The following is a 16,618-nucleotide window of genomic DNA, read 5'->3' as shown; positions in this document are numbered from 1 at the left end:
AAGTCCCAAGTCTGGTTTCCTGTATATACTGCAATATTTTCATTTATTGCTTATGTTAATCTGGTGTCCCAGACAATCTCCCAGAGGAAGGATATATATGCTTGTCTGTTGGGACTTTGGTCTACGTCAATAGAAACCACCATCCAGTGCGGCCATTTGTTTAAATGGTGTCCCAATCTTCTACCTGCTCACCTCTGTCTTTTGCACATGTGATGTCTCAGTAGTTGATCGAAGACCTGTGTGATAAACGGGTATCGTCGATCGTTTGCTCTTCATGTTCTTACCTTATTCAATCTCTATGTGAGTTTGATAGGTTGATGAAGCGAAAAAAGAGATGCCAAGCTGGTCCACCTTACGTCCTTGGGAGCGTATGTGTGAGATCTGTCTTGTAGAACGTAAACGGGGGACAGGGTGTTTGAAACAAAACACCTCCTCCTATCCGCGGTGAGGTTTAAGTCGTGACCGAGTAGGTGTCGCCTGGCTCATGGTTACGCGGTCTTTCTTATAATGGTTCTTATCTCTTGGTAGCACAAAGAGGGTTTTTTTAAGAAACGCTTACACGAGTTTATCACTTATCCTTGTAAAATCCTTTGAATTTCCTGATAAGGTCCAGCTTCCTCGTGTACGTCACACGGTTGAGGTCCTAACAGGCTAGGGTATCTGCGCGCCACCATCCAACTGTGGGATAAATGCATTGTGTGAGATAGAATAAGTTTTAAAATTTGTAAATTTTCTCATAAATTGTATATTTATATACTTATCCTATCGCACACGCTAAATGCCCACCCAACCATCCCCGCATCACAGTTACACCAGCCTAGATTGAGAACGAGGGTGCTGAATATGTCAGGTGATCAGGTCGCTTGGGTCGGGTCGCACAGGATTTTAGTGGTGCGTGAACCATGATCACAGTGATGATTTGGTGATGTATGGGATGTGTTTGGGTGAGTGGTGTTTTTGAAGATGGAAACTTAGTTCTAGGACATTTCCACACCAAGATCGAAGAATAAGAAGAAATGTATGGTGTGAGATAGGATAAGTATATATACATATCCAATTTATTAGAAAATTTACAATACTGTTGATCATTCCTCTTCTTGTTTGGGTTCACTCCATACACTCGAATGTGTTTGATAACCATGACGAAGTGTTAAAAGAGTTACCAAACCTAGCGTACTCTATGGTCCGTGGGAGATAGTTGCTGTGTTTTGTTTGAAGAATCGATGCCCTTCCAGGTCGGATTTTAAGTTGTCTGCCATTTCGCTTACGGTTTACAGCTATGCGGTCGTTCCAGATGTACGATGATATACGTAAAAAAATGTTCTGCATGTATACCCAATCTCATGCTGTTTCGTTTGAGTAACATATCAGGATCGTTAACACCAGTTGATCGTGTGTGTTTTTCCCGCTCATGATTTCATGTCTTTTAGATGCAAGACAGTTTTCAAAATTCTAAAACAAATTCAAAATTACACTGTCTAGACCCGGCTTCCTCGTGCATATCTCATGGTTGTAGTCTATACAATGTACATCCAACCGTAGGATAAAATGCAAAGTGTTAGATAGGATAAGTTTAAAAATTTGGAAATTTTAGTATAAATGGTATACAAATGTATTTACATACTTATCCTATCTCACACGCGATAGGCCCACCTGACCATCCCCGCATCTCATTTACTCTAGCCTTATAAAGCTCTGCAAAAGAGAATGAATTGGTAGAGGCGCACCTGTGGTCAGTTCAAGCAGGCACTGCGTGCACGAGAGGCACGTAATTGACCTAGCTTTTGGACATAACCATGGAGATGCAGGGGGGCTTGAGTGGCTATTTTTATTTTCAGAAGCTGGAAACATGATTTCAGCTTCTGAAACATAGGATCAAAGTAGAAGGTAGAAATGCAAAGTGTGAGATGGGATAAGTATATAAATTATACAATTTATTCTAAAATTTCCAGTATCAGCCATTTCCCTCACAAGATTATTCGCTTTTGTTTTGACATTTGAGCGTCAGTAACAGGTCGCTTACAACAATGATAATAGATATGATTGCCTCCCTTTAACAACTTGTTTCGAGGCTTGAAACATACTTTCTGTGTATTTCTTCAACAGGTATTGGGGTATTAAACTTGGATTGTGTATTACACACAGGTATTGGGGAATCTACAATCCAGCTGCGGGGGAAATCAATTCAAAGAAAAGTTAGGACCCTTGGCATCTCTCGCAGGATATGAAGAATATAAATTGAATACAGTTTATTTCATAGATTATTGATTTATTAATGTATATTGTTGTTGTTAGAGAACTGCTGAAGTTTCAGACGAGAGAAATTCTCAGACAGAATATGGTTTGTAAACAAGTTTTGAAGTCATCAACAATCCTGGTGTTCACCCCATCCCTTTCATCACTTACCTAAAGCTGCTCAATGTTAAGTTTGGTTTTCTTAGAAAGATGTGGACCATCTATGGGTTGCTTTAAGATCACCAATTCTGAAGGATATTTTAAGCGCTTCTTCTTTCATAAGACAATAAGACAGATTCTCACTTCATGCTCATACGAACCCATTTATGACCCAGTTTGCCATTGTAGCAATTACTGTACCAAATATGCAGTGACACACTCCATGGTAATAGCATATAGATATGTTTTCTGTCATCAAAGCTATGTTACTGCTGAGGCGAGGCCATTCCTTACATAAATCTATGTTGTAAACGGATTGTTTGTGGATGAAAACAGGCTACCGGACCTCCAAGTGAGATGTGTGAAAAGTTCATCCTGATTATAGGGCGCATCAATTACATGATGAATTAGTCCTTTGTACTTAATTTTAGTCTAGAATCTGAAGTGTAGAAAATCTGGATTATGCAGATTTAATTTGATCACAAATTATCAAAATATATTTGGGACCTTAAATTTGGCCATGTATTAACAAAATCTGACATAACTGATTGAGCATAAGTTTTGCATGTATTTTTCCTTCTTAGGATAACATCACGATTTGTTCAACTCCTCAGTATTTATGCAGAAAAGATTTATATGTCCGTTCTGATACCAACTTTTGGTTAGTGGCTGGCTGTCCCCTTTGTTGACTACATATCCAGATGAGCTACAGAGCCATGCATGACACAGTTATTTATAAAAATATAAGGCGTATGTTAAATTCCATCTATATATACAACTTGATATATTGAATCCTCACAGACACAATAAATAAAAAACAGTGACAAAACAAATGTTTTGGACTGGTGCTTGTGGAATGGCTATTTTCAGTTATTCTATTCTGAAAATTATAAACTTCACTTAGCTTGTGAGGACACTGTTCCAGTGTGAGGAGCTTACGACACACCATGACCCCAGCTATCTTGTTGCTTGGCTAACATCATAGGGTTTTGTGACATGTAGTTTTTGTGGCACTAAAGGTATGCCATCCATTCAGTATTGCTGGATGGATTACCATCTATGATTGATATCAAATCATGTGCGAGGCTCAATGCAAGTTGATGTCAGTCAGAAATTCTTTCAAGATGTTTTAACTTAATATTCTTGAATTCAGTTTTTGAGTGAGTGAGTTGGGTTTAACACCGCTCTTAACAGTATTACAGTTATATTGCGGCGTGTCAGCTTAATGTGGGAGGAAAGCCCAAAGTGATGCAGGTCTCACACGTTTACCATTTTGGTGAAACCCACCAGCATGGGTATGGTGCTGACAAACCTAGAAACATAATTGGGGAGAACCAAGATTCAAACCCACTATCATAGGTTTCTGGCGTGCCCAAGGGACGCAAACTCTGCACAGCGAATCGCGGTGCCTTAGACGATGTTTGTTATTAGTTAAGATGAACTTCCTGTAAGATGTCGGCCAATGTGATCATGACTGGAAACAAAGTTTTTTAACTTGGAAGGCTATATCCTGCAATCTGTAATTACCATGATTACTCTTTAAACCTAGGAAACATGTCATGTACCATATACACATGTACTGCCTATAGAGCTCACTTCATTTGCGAATGACTTTGCCTGTTGTGAACTGCATTCGCTATTCATACTATTATTTCTTGTTTCAGAAGTATTTATTTGATTTCCCAACCTCTATTACATCATAGCCATAAATTCCTGTTTACGCAGACAATCACACTATCAGATTTGATAAATTATCAACAGAGGTGCTCTTCACTGCCAACATGTCTGATGGTTGTGAGGAAAACCCTATCCTCTGCAGGAAATGCAACTGCAAGGCGGGAAATCATCACTTCTTTCCTGTGTGTCCAGAGTCAACAAAGTAAATATTTTTACTCAAATCTGAACATGTTTTGGTTTCTGTTTCACACTGTTAAGTCCACTCACATCATCTTAAATAGCAGTCTACAGCAGATCAGGGGCTGAAAGGACGATCTAGTAAGTAGGTAGTTTAGAAAACATATTTAGGGAGATGAAGCCTTCATCCCCATCGCTGACTAGTGTATGCTCAGGGTGCGGCAAAGATGAGTGAGTGAGTGAGTATGGTTTTACGCCGCTTTTAGCAATATTCCAGCAATATCACGACGGGGGACACCAGAAATGGGCTTGACACATTGTACCCATGTCGGGAATCGAACCCGGGTCTTCGGCATGATGAGCGAATGCTTTAACCACTAGGCTACCCGACCGCCCCGCGTCAAAGATAGGTGATCCACATCAGGGAGGCCAGACATACAGGAAGAGCACATGCATACCAAATTCAAGATGCAACTATTGCAATAAATTAGCGAGAGAAAAGTTTGAAAAGATTTCCAAGGCATGGCATACAAACTGTGATTCTTCTAGAAGTACCAGGTCATCTATGACTTCTTCTACTGATAAGAAGGGGAAAGTGTTTCAATCTGGTTTTGTACTCACCACTGCGAAACGTTTTGGGGATAAACACAGGGGCACAATCTCTCCATTTGAGGGCAGATCGCTCTGTTCATTCCACCCTCTCGTATTGGTAAAGGAGCAGACATACCTTTCTGGTTTGCAAGAGGCCGCTGAAATCTACGGTGGATCCTCTAGCCTTAAAATAAGAAACTCTGCTCCAGCTGCCCCTCTTCCCCCATTACCCTTAATGAGTTAACAAACAAAATCACATCATCCCTGACAGAAATTATAGACAATAAGTTTTCCATCAGTATCTATTGCACCTAGAACATTCAACCAACCAAAGGATATTAATAATTCTACTTTGAATTTGGAAGTTACTCGATTCTGATTGGTCAATCAGAGGCTATTAAATCACAATAAACCCCCTTTGATTGAAACAGATGGTTTGACGGCCGCATCACCGCGGAAGCTAATATTCATAGAATAGTACTATTTTCAGTCATTGTCGGTAGGCATATTTAAATAACTAAATCTACAATTACAGGTTACAAAATGCACAGATGCGGTTACTACAATATTCAAAGTATGTGTGGCAATACATTTCGTGCAGAAAAACACGACAGAAATCAACAAAGGGAATGTATTTACGTTTAGGAGAGAACAGAGAGCTTGAAATTTTGGCGCTTTTATATATACGACTGTGGCGTCATATGTTTTGCGTCACAAAGAGCGTCACAAAGAGCGTCACAAAGAGCGATATGACATCATAATTGTGACGTGCGATGTGGAGCGAAAGCCTTGCAAAGCTTGCTTTGTTTTCTTTAGGGCTGCCCACCTCATGTTAGCTTACCAAGTTGCCGTGCTTATATGCTTTCAATGCCTGTCATATGTTCGAGTGAAGTATTACAGTGTAAACAAACTGCTTGAGTATCAAATTTAACATTTGAAACCTTACGCTGCGTGTTCGGTTCCAAATTCAATTTAGCGGGGTAACCTAGCTCTACATTGAAAACACAGTATGTTTATCTCCTAAATCTATGTGATCATCAGTGGAGTATGACATGGTATCATCTAGGAGCTACTATGCACCCAGGCAAGCAGTTAGGAAATTATGAGCACCATAAATAGGTCTATCAGCAATCATCGTGAATCTCGAAGATCCCTGTCTTACCACACTCATCATGAGGAAGATTATGCATCATGGGCATCCCATCGCAGTGGTCGTGGAGGAAGATACCACTCTCTACCTAGATGTCACCATGATACAAAACGTGTTGAAACAGATTCCTGTGTAAGTGGTGCAAGACCTCATAAGTGTGCTCCATTTCATACCGTTACACGGTCCAGCCAGGTGTACATGATAGTACATCACAAACTCACTCCTGTGATACGGCATGTTCCGCAAGCCACAGATTTGATGGCCGAGATAATACTACTCCACATCATCACAGCTCGCATCAGTGCAGCTTGCCTAGGTTGTGTACTTCTGTATCGTGAAATAGAATCTATTCCTGAGATCTTTAAACCTAATGATTACACAATAAAAGACATTATTGAGGAATTGTACCACTGACTTTATGGAGCAACAACCTAGCAAGTCGTTGCTAGAACATGAGGAGCCAAATGCTGAGGAATTGCACACTCTTCTCTTCCTATGATACATAGACAATGTAATTAACAAGATCGAAGCGTCACAAAAGGGATCACCTGCACACAACATTAGACTCAGGATGCCATCTATCAACAAGAGTGCCTTACAAGATGCATGACGCTCCTTTCCCACTATGATTGATGACTTCTATGATCTGGTAAAGAAGCCCAACACCTGGATGCAAGTAGAGTTGGCTATAATTAGGGCAACAGAAACATGTTTAATATCAGCTCTTTCATCAACTTGATTACTGCAGGCATTCCTTCCGACTAACCAGAGCGCAGGTCTTCCCTCAGTGTCACAATGCAACATGACCCTGCAGCAGGTGGGATTCATTCACAGCTCTTCACGGGACCATACCTTGAAGATGCTGGAAGACCTCCAATCACATGGATGTTGGCACAGCTCTTACTAATGGAATGGAATCAGCAAGTATGTCACATTCTTCCAGTTGCCGCTGAAGAGGTCCATATTGTTGCAGCCTATTACAGCTCCACAGATCCTAAATGGGAGACAAAAGGAAGGGATCATCAGGGTAACCAACAAGATAGTTCCAGGAGTCTGCTGTCAGCATGATGTTGAAGATTCAGATGTGACCGCCAGACTACCAGATTCAGCGAGGTCCTCCCAAGAGAAGACATGTCATGCTCTAGCCTGGAGAGATAGTAGATCTTCACTTCCCAAGGCCAGAGTCTTCTAGAGCCAGCAGCCCTTCACAGTGTGGCAGAGTTAGAGGTGTCCCCAGAGGCAGACCTTGTCGCACGTGACTCATCAAAAGTTCCACACTTCTCTCCAAATCTTGCTGACCTTGCCTGTCTCATGTTCCTAGATTCAACACTACCATATTCAACATGACGCTAACCCTGGGTCCAATTGGAGGTGATCTGATGTAGTATGCAGCAAACTGGAAAACCATCACCGATGACACCTGGCTGCTTGAAGTTGTAAGAAGAGGGTACAAGCTCAATTTTGTACCACGACCAAGTCTTGTAATTCACCTTATAGGATGCCGTTTCCATCTGACAGGGATCAAGCTAGAAACCTCGAACTTGGCCATGCACAATTTACAAGATGAGGGAGCAATCAGCGCATTAGAAGAACCACTCCCGGATTCTACTCACCAGTCTTCCTGTTTCTGAAGAAAAATACATCGGAAATGTGCATGACAATCAACCTGAAAGTACTCAACAAAGATTATCTAGTTCAGCCTCTAGTTCACAAATGGTGGCAAGCTGTCACTGGAAATCCCACACTATGTTTTCAAACTTTTACTTGCGTGACGTTCAAACTTACCTGGAAGGACTATAATGACCAAGTAGCCCTGCCGCCCCTCCTCTTTTGGGAACTGGGGCGGTCGGGTAGCCTAGTGGTTAAAGCGTTCACTAGTCACGCCGAAGGCCCGGGTTCGATTCCTGACATGGGTACAATGTGTTGAAGCCCATTTCTGGTGTCCCCCGCTGATATTGCTGGAATATTTCTCAAATCGGCGTAACACCATACTCACTCACTCACTCACTCACTCTTTTGGGAACTTAGGAGGGGGATGTCATAGATACCAGAAGTACCTAAGAACTCAAGGTAAGTCTGCCATCTGATCCCTAGTCTGCTAAGTGAGTGGGTAGATCACTGGCAACGCTGGACTCAGGGATGGAAGGGATTTAAGTTGATATATAAGGTATCTACATGATAGTCTGGGATGTATCATTGTACTACCTCCAGAAGTGACATCAGGAGACATATGTACTGGAATAATGTCAAAATATATGTTAAATATCACTATCCAAGGGCAAAACGGAAGTGACATTATCAGTAAGTGATGTCAATAATAAAGCCTAGAAGCGGTTATATAACAGGAAGTGGTGTCAGAAATTGACCTCAAACCGGAAGTGACGTCACAAAAATATCACAAAAAGGCTACAAACTGACTCATCCCAAAGTAAGATGACATCATAAATGCCTAATCTCGAAGGTCAATATAACTGGCAAATCATTTCCTTTTTTAAAAAAATGCATACATGTACATATGTATTCCTCCTTCACAAATGCTAACTATCTAGGAATACTAAATGCCAGATCCAATCGGTCCCTCTGGTGTATACTGACTATGATGTAATTGAGGTAGGGTATTTGAAAGAAATCATGAAAACAATAATTATCATTGTGTATAATTCTAAGAATACTACCTCTATTACATCAGGAAGTAGTCCCTCCCACCTCCCCAAATAATTGCATCTAGTTGATGTCAGGGTCATGGTTTGAAAGAAGTGATGGTTTCTCGCCTCAATTTAATATTTAATATGCGCAGTTGCTTTTCCTGCGCAGGATGGGTTTTCCTCACAACTGTTAGATATGTTGGCTGTTGAAAATTTATAACATTCTATTGTGTGATTGTTAGCTTCAACAGGATGTTATGTCTATGATGTAAAAGAGGTAATATTCTTAGAATGATCATGATAATACACAATTATAAGTATTGTTTGATATTTGTTTATTGGATTGACATAGGTTTCAACTGTTGACTCGAATGTCTAGACAAGTTAGTTTCATTAGTGTCACAGTGCAAAGTTCTTTGAATGTTCATGGGTCACAGTAGCATTCATCTCATCAACAATTCACCACATAGTCTGATGAAAGTCTGATTGTACTGTAGACAATCTGTGGCATAAGTAAGGACAGGTTGAGTTTGAGCATCAGTCCTGTTAGCCTTGGATTAATTTACAGACAGGACATAACAGTTATTGTTGAACTTGAATCAATTTCAGTGTGTGCATGCCATATAGAAACACTGATCAAGCTCAATAACAAACTACATTTCTTAAGCATATTCTTATATATAATGTCCAAGACCAATTAGCATCTCAGTTACAGTTTGGAATTTACAGGTAGTGTTACTTGTCTGGTAACAAAATGATATTGATTTGATCGTAGGACATCGTGAGAACATGTTTTGTCCCCATTCCCTTGAGTGCTATCGCCTAACACTGGTTATGATTATCATTATTTTGAAGATACATGTATATAGTAAAACCTGCAATTAAAATAACATGATATCAGAATATATTATTCGTAGTAAAATAGTAATTACTCTGTTTATCAATGTTGTGTTATTGTTTTTAAGGACTGTAAGTAAAAGTGAAAGTTGATCACCTGCTCAACTCAACTGAGACAAGATGGCATCCATTGATCAGAGAAAAAGCGAAGCGGCAGGTGGTCAGTCTGACTCAGCGATGGACTTCTCATCAGACAGCACACTACAGGGCCATGGCAAGTCCCGCAAGTCAAATGCAGCAAGCAAAGATGAGGATGGGAGAGATTTGACTGCGTTTGAAAGCAGTTGCGTGATACTCCCTCATGCTGAGAATGATATTGAGGCTCATAGAATCTCTAACAACTATTTGGTAAATCAATTATTTATTATTCAGTATCAGATGTTATTTGGCCCATTAAAGTTTGCTACAATGGATGATGATGTACCAGTGGGTGTGCTGAAAGTTCTAATACCCTCCTATAGGGGCCATTTGTAATTCATTTGGACATTTGGTTAAGTCATGTGCACTGACCACCACCCATCAGGGAGTCATGTCATTTTGTAAACTTAATTTGTATTTTCCACTTCCACTTTGAAGTGACAAGTGATATGGAAAGATAGCTATGATTATTGTATTAAGGTGGTATAGTGTTTATTTATGGACAGGAAGTTCATGATCAAAACTTAAACCTTGAATGGCCAAGACCGAAGTGATCAACAGGGCACGTTCGCATCATAGCTGTGCTGCGATTTCTTGTCTACAAGTTGTCTACATGCTCGCCCATTTCAACAAATAACTGCTGCTTTTTTAAATATGAACTGACAAAGTCATGTGTGATTGCGTAAGCTACCTGTTTCACTTTTTGTTGCAAAAGGAGATTTCAATAATGTTGCCACGACATCTAACTTGTAAACAAATTGTGTTAAGGTTGGTTTCACATGTGGTAGCTTGCGGTCCCCGTGTCTGTCGATGGTACATGCGATACAAACATAATACAACTATTGAAAACATCATCATAACTTCTTAAATGATGACAGCAATACCTTTATGGATACAATGTGCTGTAAAGTTTGATTGCGATTTGTTTTTCCTTTCATTGAAACTGTGATAATGGCACTATGATTGGTTTGCTCAAATAGTATATTCCGTGAGTCTAATGTACATGGTACATGCTGTGATTGCACAAGATAATTGATAACCAGTTAGGAATGTATATATATCATCGAATACACATTATTAGCTCACCGGGTTCGAAGGACCAAGGTGAGCTTATGCCATTCTGTGGCGTCCGTCATCTGTCCGGCGTCTGTTCGTCAACAGTTTATTGTTATTGTTGTTACTTCTTCTTCTGAACCACAAATTGGTAATTAACGAAATTTGACTGAAACATCCGTAGGTGGTGGGGATTCAAAATTGTACAATGGTGGGGCTGACTCCCCCCCCCCCCCCAGGGGCTGAGGAGCCGGGCCAACTAGGGATAATTTGGCTATACAATGTATTGCTTTAAACGACTTCTTCTCTGGAACTAAGAAATAGATATCAACCGTATTTGGTTGGAAGCATGCCTAGGTGGTGGGGATTCAAGATTGTACAAACGGTGGGGCTGATCCCCCCAGGGGCTGAGGGGCGGGGCCAAATAGGGGTAATTTGGCTATATTGCTTTAAACGACTTCTTCTCTGGAACTAAGAAATAGATATTAACCATATTTGGTTGGAAGCATCCCTGGGTGGTGGGGATTGAAAATTGTAAAATGTACCAATGGCAGGGCTGACACCCCCCCCAGGGGCTGAGGGGCTGGGCCGAATGGGAGTAATTTGGCTATATTGCTTTAAACAACTTCTTCTCTGGAACTAAGAGATAGATATCAACCATATTTGGTTGGAAGCATTCTCCGGTGGTGAGGATTCAAAATTGTATAAATGGTGGGGCTGACTCATCAAGGGGCTGAGGCTCTTGGCCAAATAGGGGTAATTTTGCTATATTGCTTTAAACAACTTCTTCTCTGGAACTAAGAAATAGATATCAACCATATTTGGTTGTATTAGCTTCCCCACATACCTTGACCATAACATGCAAACTGATATTGTCCCCACCCTATAATAAACAGATACATTGTATACATTTGTTTGTTATGAAGAGATTAATACCTTTAATATGATTTATCCTGGATCATAACATGGAAAAGGTTCAGATCTTTATGCTACATCTGTATCTAGAGAAATACACGTACATGCTGTCAGATTTGCCATCCACCCATTTTAAATGCTGACAGAGACAAAATTACGAAATATTTGCAGTATTGTGTACATATTTGTCATATTTTTTACTTATCCTGCATTACTCCTTAATGCATATTACTACTTGTTCTTGACAGAGAAAACACAAGACCAAATAGCGTCCATTCCAATTTGGAATGAACGTTGGAATGCTTTGGAAAGATCGATCATTCCAAACTTTCCAAAGCTTGGAAAGATCAATCTTTCAAAAAAATCCAAAATTGGAATGGCAACATTTCCAAACATATTTCCAACACTGGAAATGTTTGGAATGACTTGGAATGGTTTGGAATGGTTTGGAATTGTTTGGAAATATGGTTAGAAGGAACAAGTTAAAATATGTTTTATCAGTATTTTGAACAATAAAAAGACTATGAATTAGGGGCTTTAGGGGTTGCTTATATAGTAATTTTGAAACTAAGGGAGCTGTGTGTGTTGGGTGGTTGTTAGATTAGGTAGTTTTGGTTTTATGATTTTATTTGGGGTTTAAATGCGACTAATTAGTCCTGTTTTAATTAGGTATAAACCTAAGGCTTTGATTTTTTCTAATTTATTTTGTGGATTTAGGATTGATTCTGGTGTAAGTCCGGTTTTGAGATTTAGGGTGGTCTGTAGTGTTGTTCGGTGTGTTTGGTAGTGTGTGCAGTGAATGAGTACGTGTTCTGGTGTTTCTTGTTGTTTGCAATGTGGGCAGTTTCCTGTTGTGTGTAGATTAGCTATTTTACGGTGATTATTTAGTTTGGTGTGGCCTGTTTGTAGTTTAGTAATTATTCTGTCGATTTTATTGGATGGGTGTAGTATTTTTGGTTTATTTAGTTGTTTTTTTAGTATTTCCTGATTTGGTTATTTAAGTTTTGGTATATATTTTGCCATTTTTTGTTGATTTTTTGTTTAATGAGACTTTTGATTTCTGATTTTGAGCTGGGTAAGTTTAAGCTTATTTCTGGGAGTTAATTTGGCTGTTTTATCTGCCTTTTCATTTCCAAAGATTCCTACGTGGGCCGGGGTCCAAATGAACTCTATTTGTTTACCTGCCCCAGTTAAGTTGTTTGAGCTATTGAGTATTTGATTTATTAGTTTGGGGTGGTTTTTAGTGTTTTTATTTTTGAGGGCTTGTAGTCCACTGAGGGAGTCGGTTAGGATGAGGATTTTTTGTTGTTTTTTAGATTGCTGATTGTATAGTGCTGAGACAGCTACTGACTGATATAGAAGATTTAACATGCGCTTTCTGACTGCAGCGTATTTCACACACGGGCCTGGCCGGACCAATTAGTGTATTCCGAAAAGTGTGAAAGTGGTGTGTGCAACCCAAGAGGGGGCTTTCAGGGGTTGCTTATATTGAATTTTTGAGATTTTTAAATTTGGAATAAATGCCGAGGTGGGTGGAGGAGGGAACTAAGGGAGCCGGGTGAGGTGGGTATTTGTATGTTTATTGGATTTTGGATTGGTAGATTAATTAATTTTAGATGCGCTTAATTAGGTCTGTTTTTATTAGGAATACGCCTAGGGCCTTGGAAGTTTTCTAGTTTATTTTGAGGGTTTAGTATTTCATCTAAAGTAGGAACCTTATTTAGATTGAGGGTGGTTTGTAGTGTGGTTCTGTGTGTTTGGTAGTGGGTGCAGTGGATGAGTGCGTGTTCTGTGGTTTCGGGTTGTTTGCAGTGGGGGCAGTTGCCTGTGGTGTGTCTTTTAAGTTTTTTTAGGTGGTTATTTAGGTTCGTGTGTCCTGTTTGGAGTTTTGTAATTAATCTGTCAATTTTTTTAGAGGGGTGTAGGATTTTAGGTTTGGCTAGTGGTTTTCTGAGCACTTTTTTGATTTGGCTATTTGAGTTTTGATATTGATTATGCCATTTTTTGGTTATTTTTTGTTTGTTTACACTTTTAATTTCTGATTTTGAGATGGGTAGGTTTAGGCTTATTTCTGGTATTTTAAGAGATAATTTAGCTGCTTTATCGGTGCTTTCGTTGCCGTAAATTCCTACGTGGGCGGGGATCCACAAGAAGGTTATTTGTTTGCCTGCTTTTGTTTGGTCGTTGGAGCTTTTAAGTATTTGGTTTATTAATTTAGGTCGTTTTTGGGTATTTTAGTTTTGGAGAGCTTGTAGTCCACTAAGGGAGTCAGTGAGAATTAGGATTTTATTGTTGTTTTTAGATTGTTGGTTATGCAGGGCTGAGGCCATGCCCATAAGTTTGGCCGTGAATATAGATTGGTTGTTAGGGAGTCGGTAAGATTGTGTGGTTATAACTGGTTGTGTTGTATGGCCTGTGTGGTTGGAGATAGGGTCTGAAGATCCGTCAGTGTATATGTGACACCCATTGGGCCAATTTTCGTGTATGTATGCAAGTGTGGTGGTTTTAGCTATGTTTGGGTCGGTTTGTTTATTTATTAGGTTAGCTAGCGTTGTATCTATTTTGGGTATTTTTAGTTTAGGGGTGAAGATATTTGATTTTTTGCAGTTTTGTTTAAGATTTTGAGTTTGGTGTTCATTGAGGTAGTTAGTTATTCTTTGGGATATTGGGGTGAGTAAGGGGTGTTTGCGAGCTAGAGTTTGGTTTCTTGGGCTAATGTTTTGGTTAATTGTGAGACAACTATTAGGTCTCAAGATTAAGTATTCGGCTGGATGGCAGCTGCCATTTAATTACAAAACAGACAGTCGTCTAGACGGCTCACATGTAAGTGCGCTGACATGTGCCTAAGATCATAAAATGGACAATCTTTGGTAACATCTAATTTATTGTTGTCTCACGCCAGAGCTGTGAATAATTCTGTTCATTGAACAATTGGAATTCAGGAAGTTATCAATAATTGTTTCACTTAACATAAGATAAGATAAGTTGTTTACAACATAATATTATGATGTCAGGACATACTACAGTCAAAACCATATATTTTAAAATCAATTTAATGACAGATTATGATTTCCAAGTCCCGATTAGCAAATCAATGAGGTATCAGTTTCACCACATGTGCACAGACCGCCTTTACTTATATATATATTTTTCATAACTATTCTCCAGTTAAAGTCCTATCCTCTTATAAAAAAATCTGTGAGAGTGATCATCATTAACGAAACTCATTCTCGTCAAAGAATACAGAACAAATGAAGAATCAGATGCATACATTTATTGCCATGCTTCATTCATCACGAAGTAGATTTACATACATTTGTGAATAGCACTTAAACTGTGATAATGAATTTTACCATTGTCCATATTATATTATAAATATTAACCATAATATGGATTTCCGAATATATAAACGACTCCAAACGTTGTCAGCTGTCTTTTAACGTTCAGGGGAAAAGGGTTTGCTTTCACAATTGAACATTTGTTTTCACCAAAGGACAATCAAATCAAGCCAAAAACAATAAAAATACACATATATGGTTAGCGACCGTCATTATACAGCGAGGGGGGAAATTCGTCTGCTCTAACTGCCTTCACAAAAACATTCCAGCCCTTAATTACCTTGGCAGCTGTGACGTAGTAGCATTACATTCGCTGCGTTTGTAGCATATAAGATGTGTAATCTGTGGAGTGACTAAAGTAATATTACGGCTGAAATCTTACTTGCATGGTTGTTTTAATAGAAAACTTACGGTTTAAAAACACAATTGTTCTTATATAATGTTTTTAGGTTTGGTTTATAAATACAAGAGAAGATTTTTTATACATATAACACTGGTCGAAAATGCAGCTGAACAATAGAAAAATAAAAATAGGAGTTGTGAATAGTGACAAATTTTAATTACATCACCGTGTCAATAATTATTGATTGATTCCGTCAAACAACTGTCAAACCATTTATTGCCATGTACGTACATGTACACAGGAAGTCGTTGCTGTTGGAGGCTCCAGGTAAATAAACATCGTGGTTTTATGACGGGAGATCAGACAAACCGTGAATCAGGGGCATGCGACGTTATTACACCTAAAGGTGGTAGAACCAGGGTATTGTCTCTTGGACTGGCTAATTGACCGTACATATAATTGGTAGATATATTCGTTTTGACACCCGTGTTTCATGCGCATCACGGCTCATAAGCAGAATACAGACAAATGAGGCCCCGTGATCAGTGGAGCGTGAACAACATAGATGCCGCCTTTTGGCCGTACCGAACAGTCAAGCTGCGATCTCGGAACTGAATCCAACTGCAAGCGGAGACAAGATTACTTCCCTTACCCAAACATGATCGTTGCTCAGAAATGTTCAAATCTATCTTCAATAAATCATGAAATTAATGCAAGCATGACATTTATGCGAAAAATGCGATCGTCAGTCCCTCTGATTATTTTAATATGTTTCATTTCATCATGATAAAAAAGTTAATCACTTATAAGGTTACCACGTTGAAAATGGAAAGGATCGTTAACAAAAACAACAAAATGTATTCTCTCATCACTCAGCCTAACAGTGATAAAACTGCAAATTAAACAATCAAGTACGCTAAAGTATTACACATGGTGGGTGGAGGACCAGGGGCACTTTGAGTTTGACAGGTACGTGTCATCAACTGGTCAAGTAACATCACGGTTTGTATATTCACGTTGATTGGACAGTCTAGACTGGCGCCAACTAATCATGACGGCGTCTTCAGAACAGAACAGAACTTTATTTCTCCCAGGTTTAGGCTTACGTGGATAACGGAAAATTTTGTTTAAGTGATAGCACATTTGTAATTCAATCTAATATACTTTCTTTGTTGATTATATCATGGAACTGTTCTAGGTGAACAATACCTTCCAAATGACGTGCTGGTTTTCTTGGGGAATTAGTCAGCAAAGAGCCAGAGTCACAGGAGACTAATTACAATTTTATTTACAAGAACAA

General features: G+C 39.3%; 1 protein-coding gene across 1 annotated transcript in view; it reads left to right on the top strand.

Annotated features, from left to right (window-relative positions):
- LOC139449941 (uncharacterized) overlaps positions 1 to 16,618 on the top strand; it is a 119,104-nt gene that overhangs the window by 16,403 nt on the left and 86,083 nt on the right. The window contains exon 2 of the mRNA XM_071231553.1: positions 9,600 to 9,879. Within this exon, the coding sequence (XP_071087654.1) occupies positions 9,652 to 9,879 (228 nt within the window). The 5' untranslated portion in view covers positions 9,600 to 9,651. The remainder of the gene's footprint in view (positions 1 to 9,599; positions 9,880 to 16,618) is intronic.

The sequence above is a fragment of the Haliotis cracherodii genome, unplaced genomic scaffold (assembly GCF_022045235.1).
Source record: "Haliotis cracherodii isolate W230 unplaced genomic scaffold, xgHalCrac1.p SCAF_8, whole genome shotgun sequence".
Lineage (NCBI taxonomy): Eukaryota > Metazoa > Mollusca > Gastropoda > Lepetellida > Haliotidae > Haliotis > Haliotis cracherodii.
Note: the sequence above shows the minus strand (reverse complement) of the source record. Positions and strands in the feature narration are given on the sequence as shown.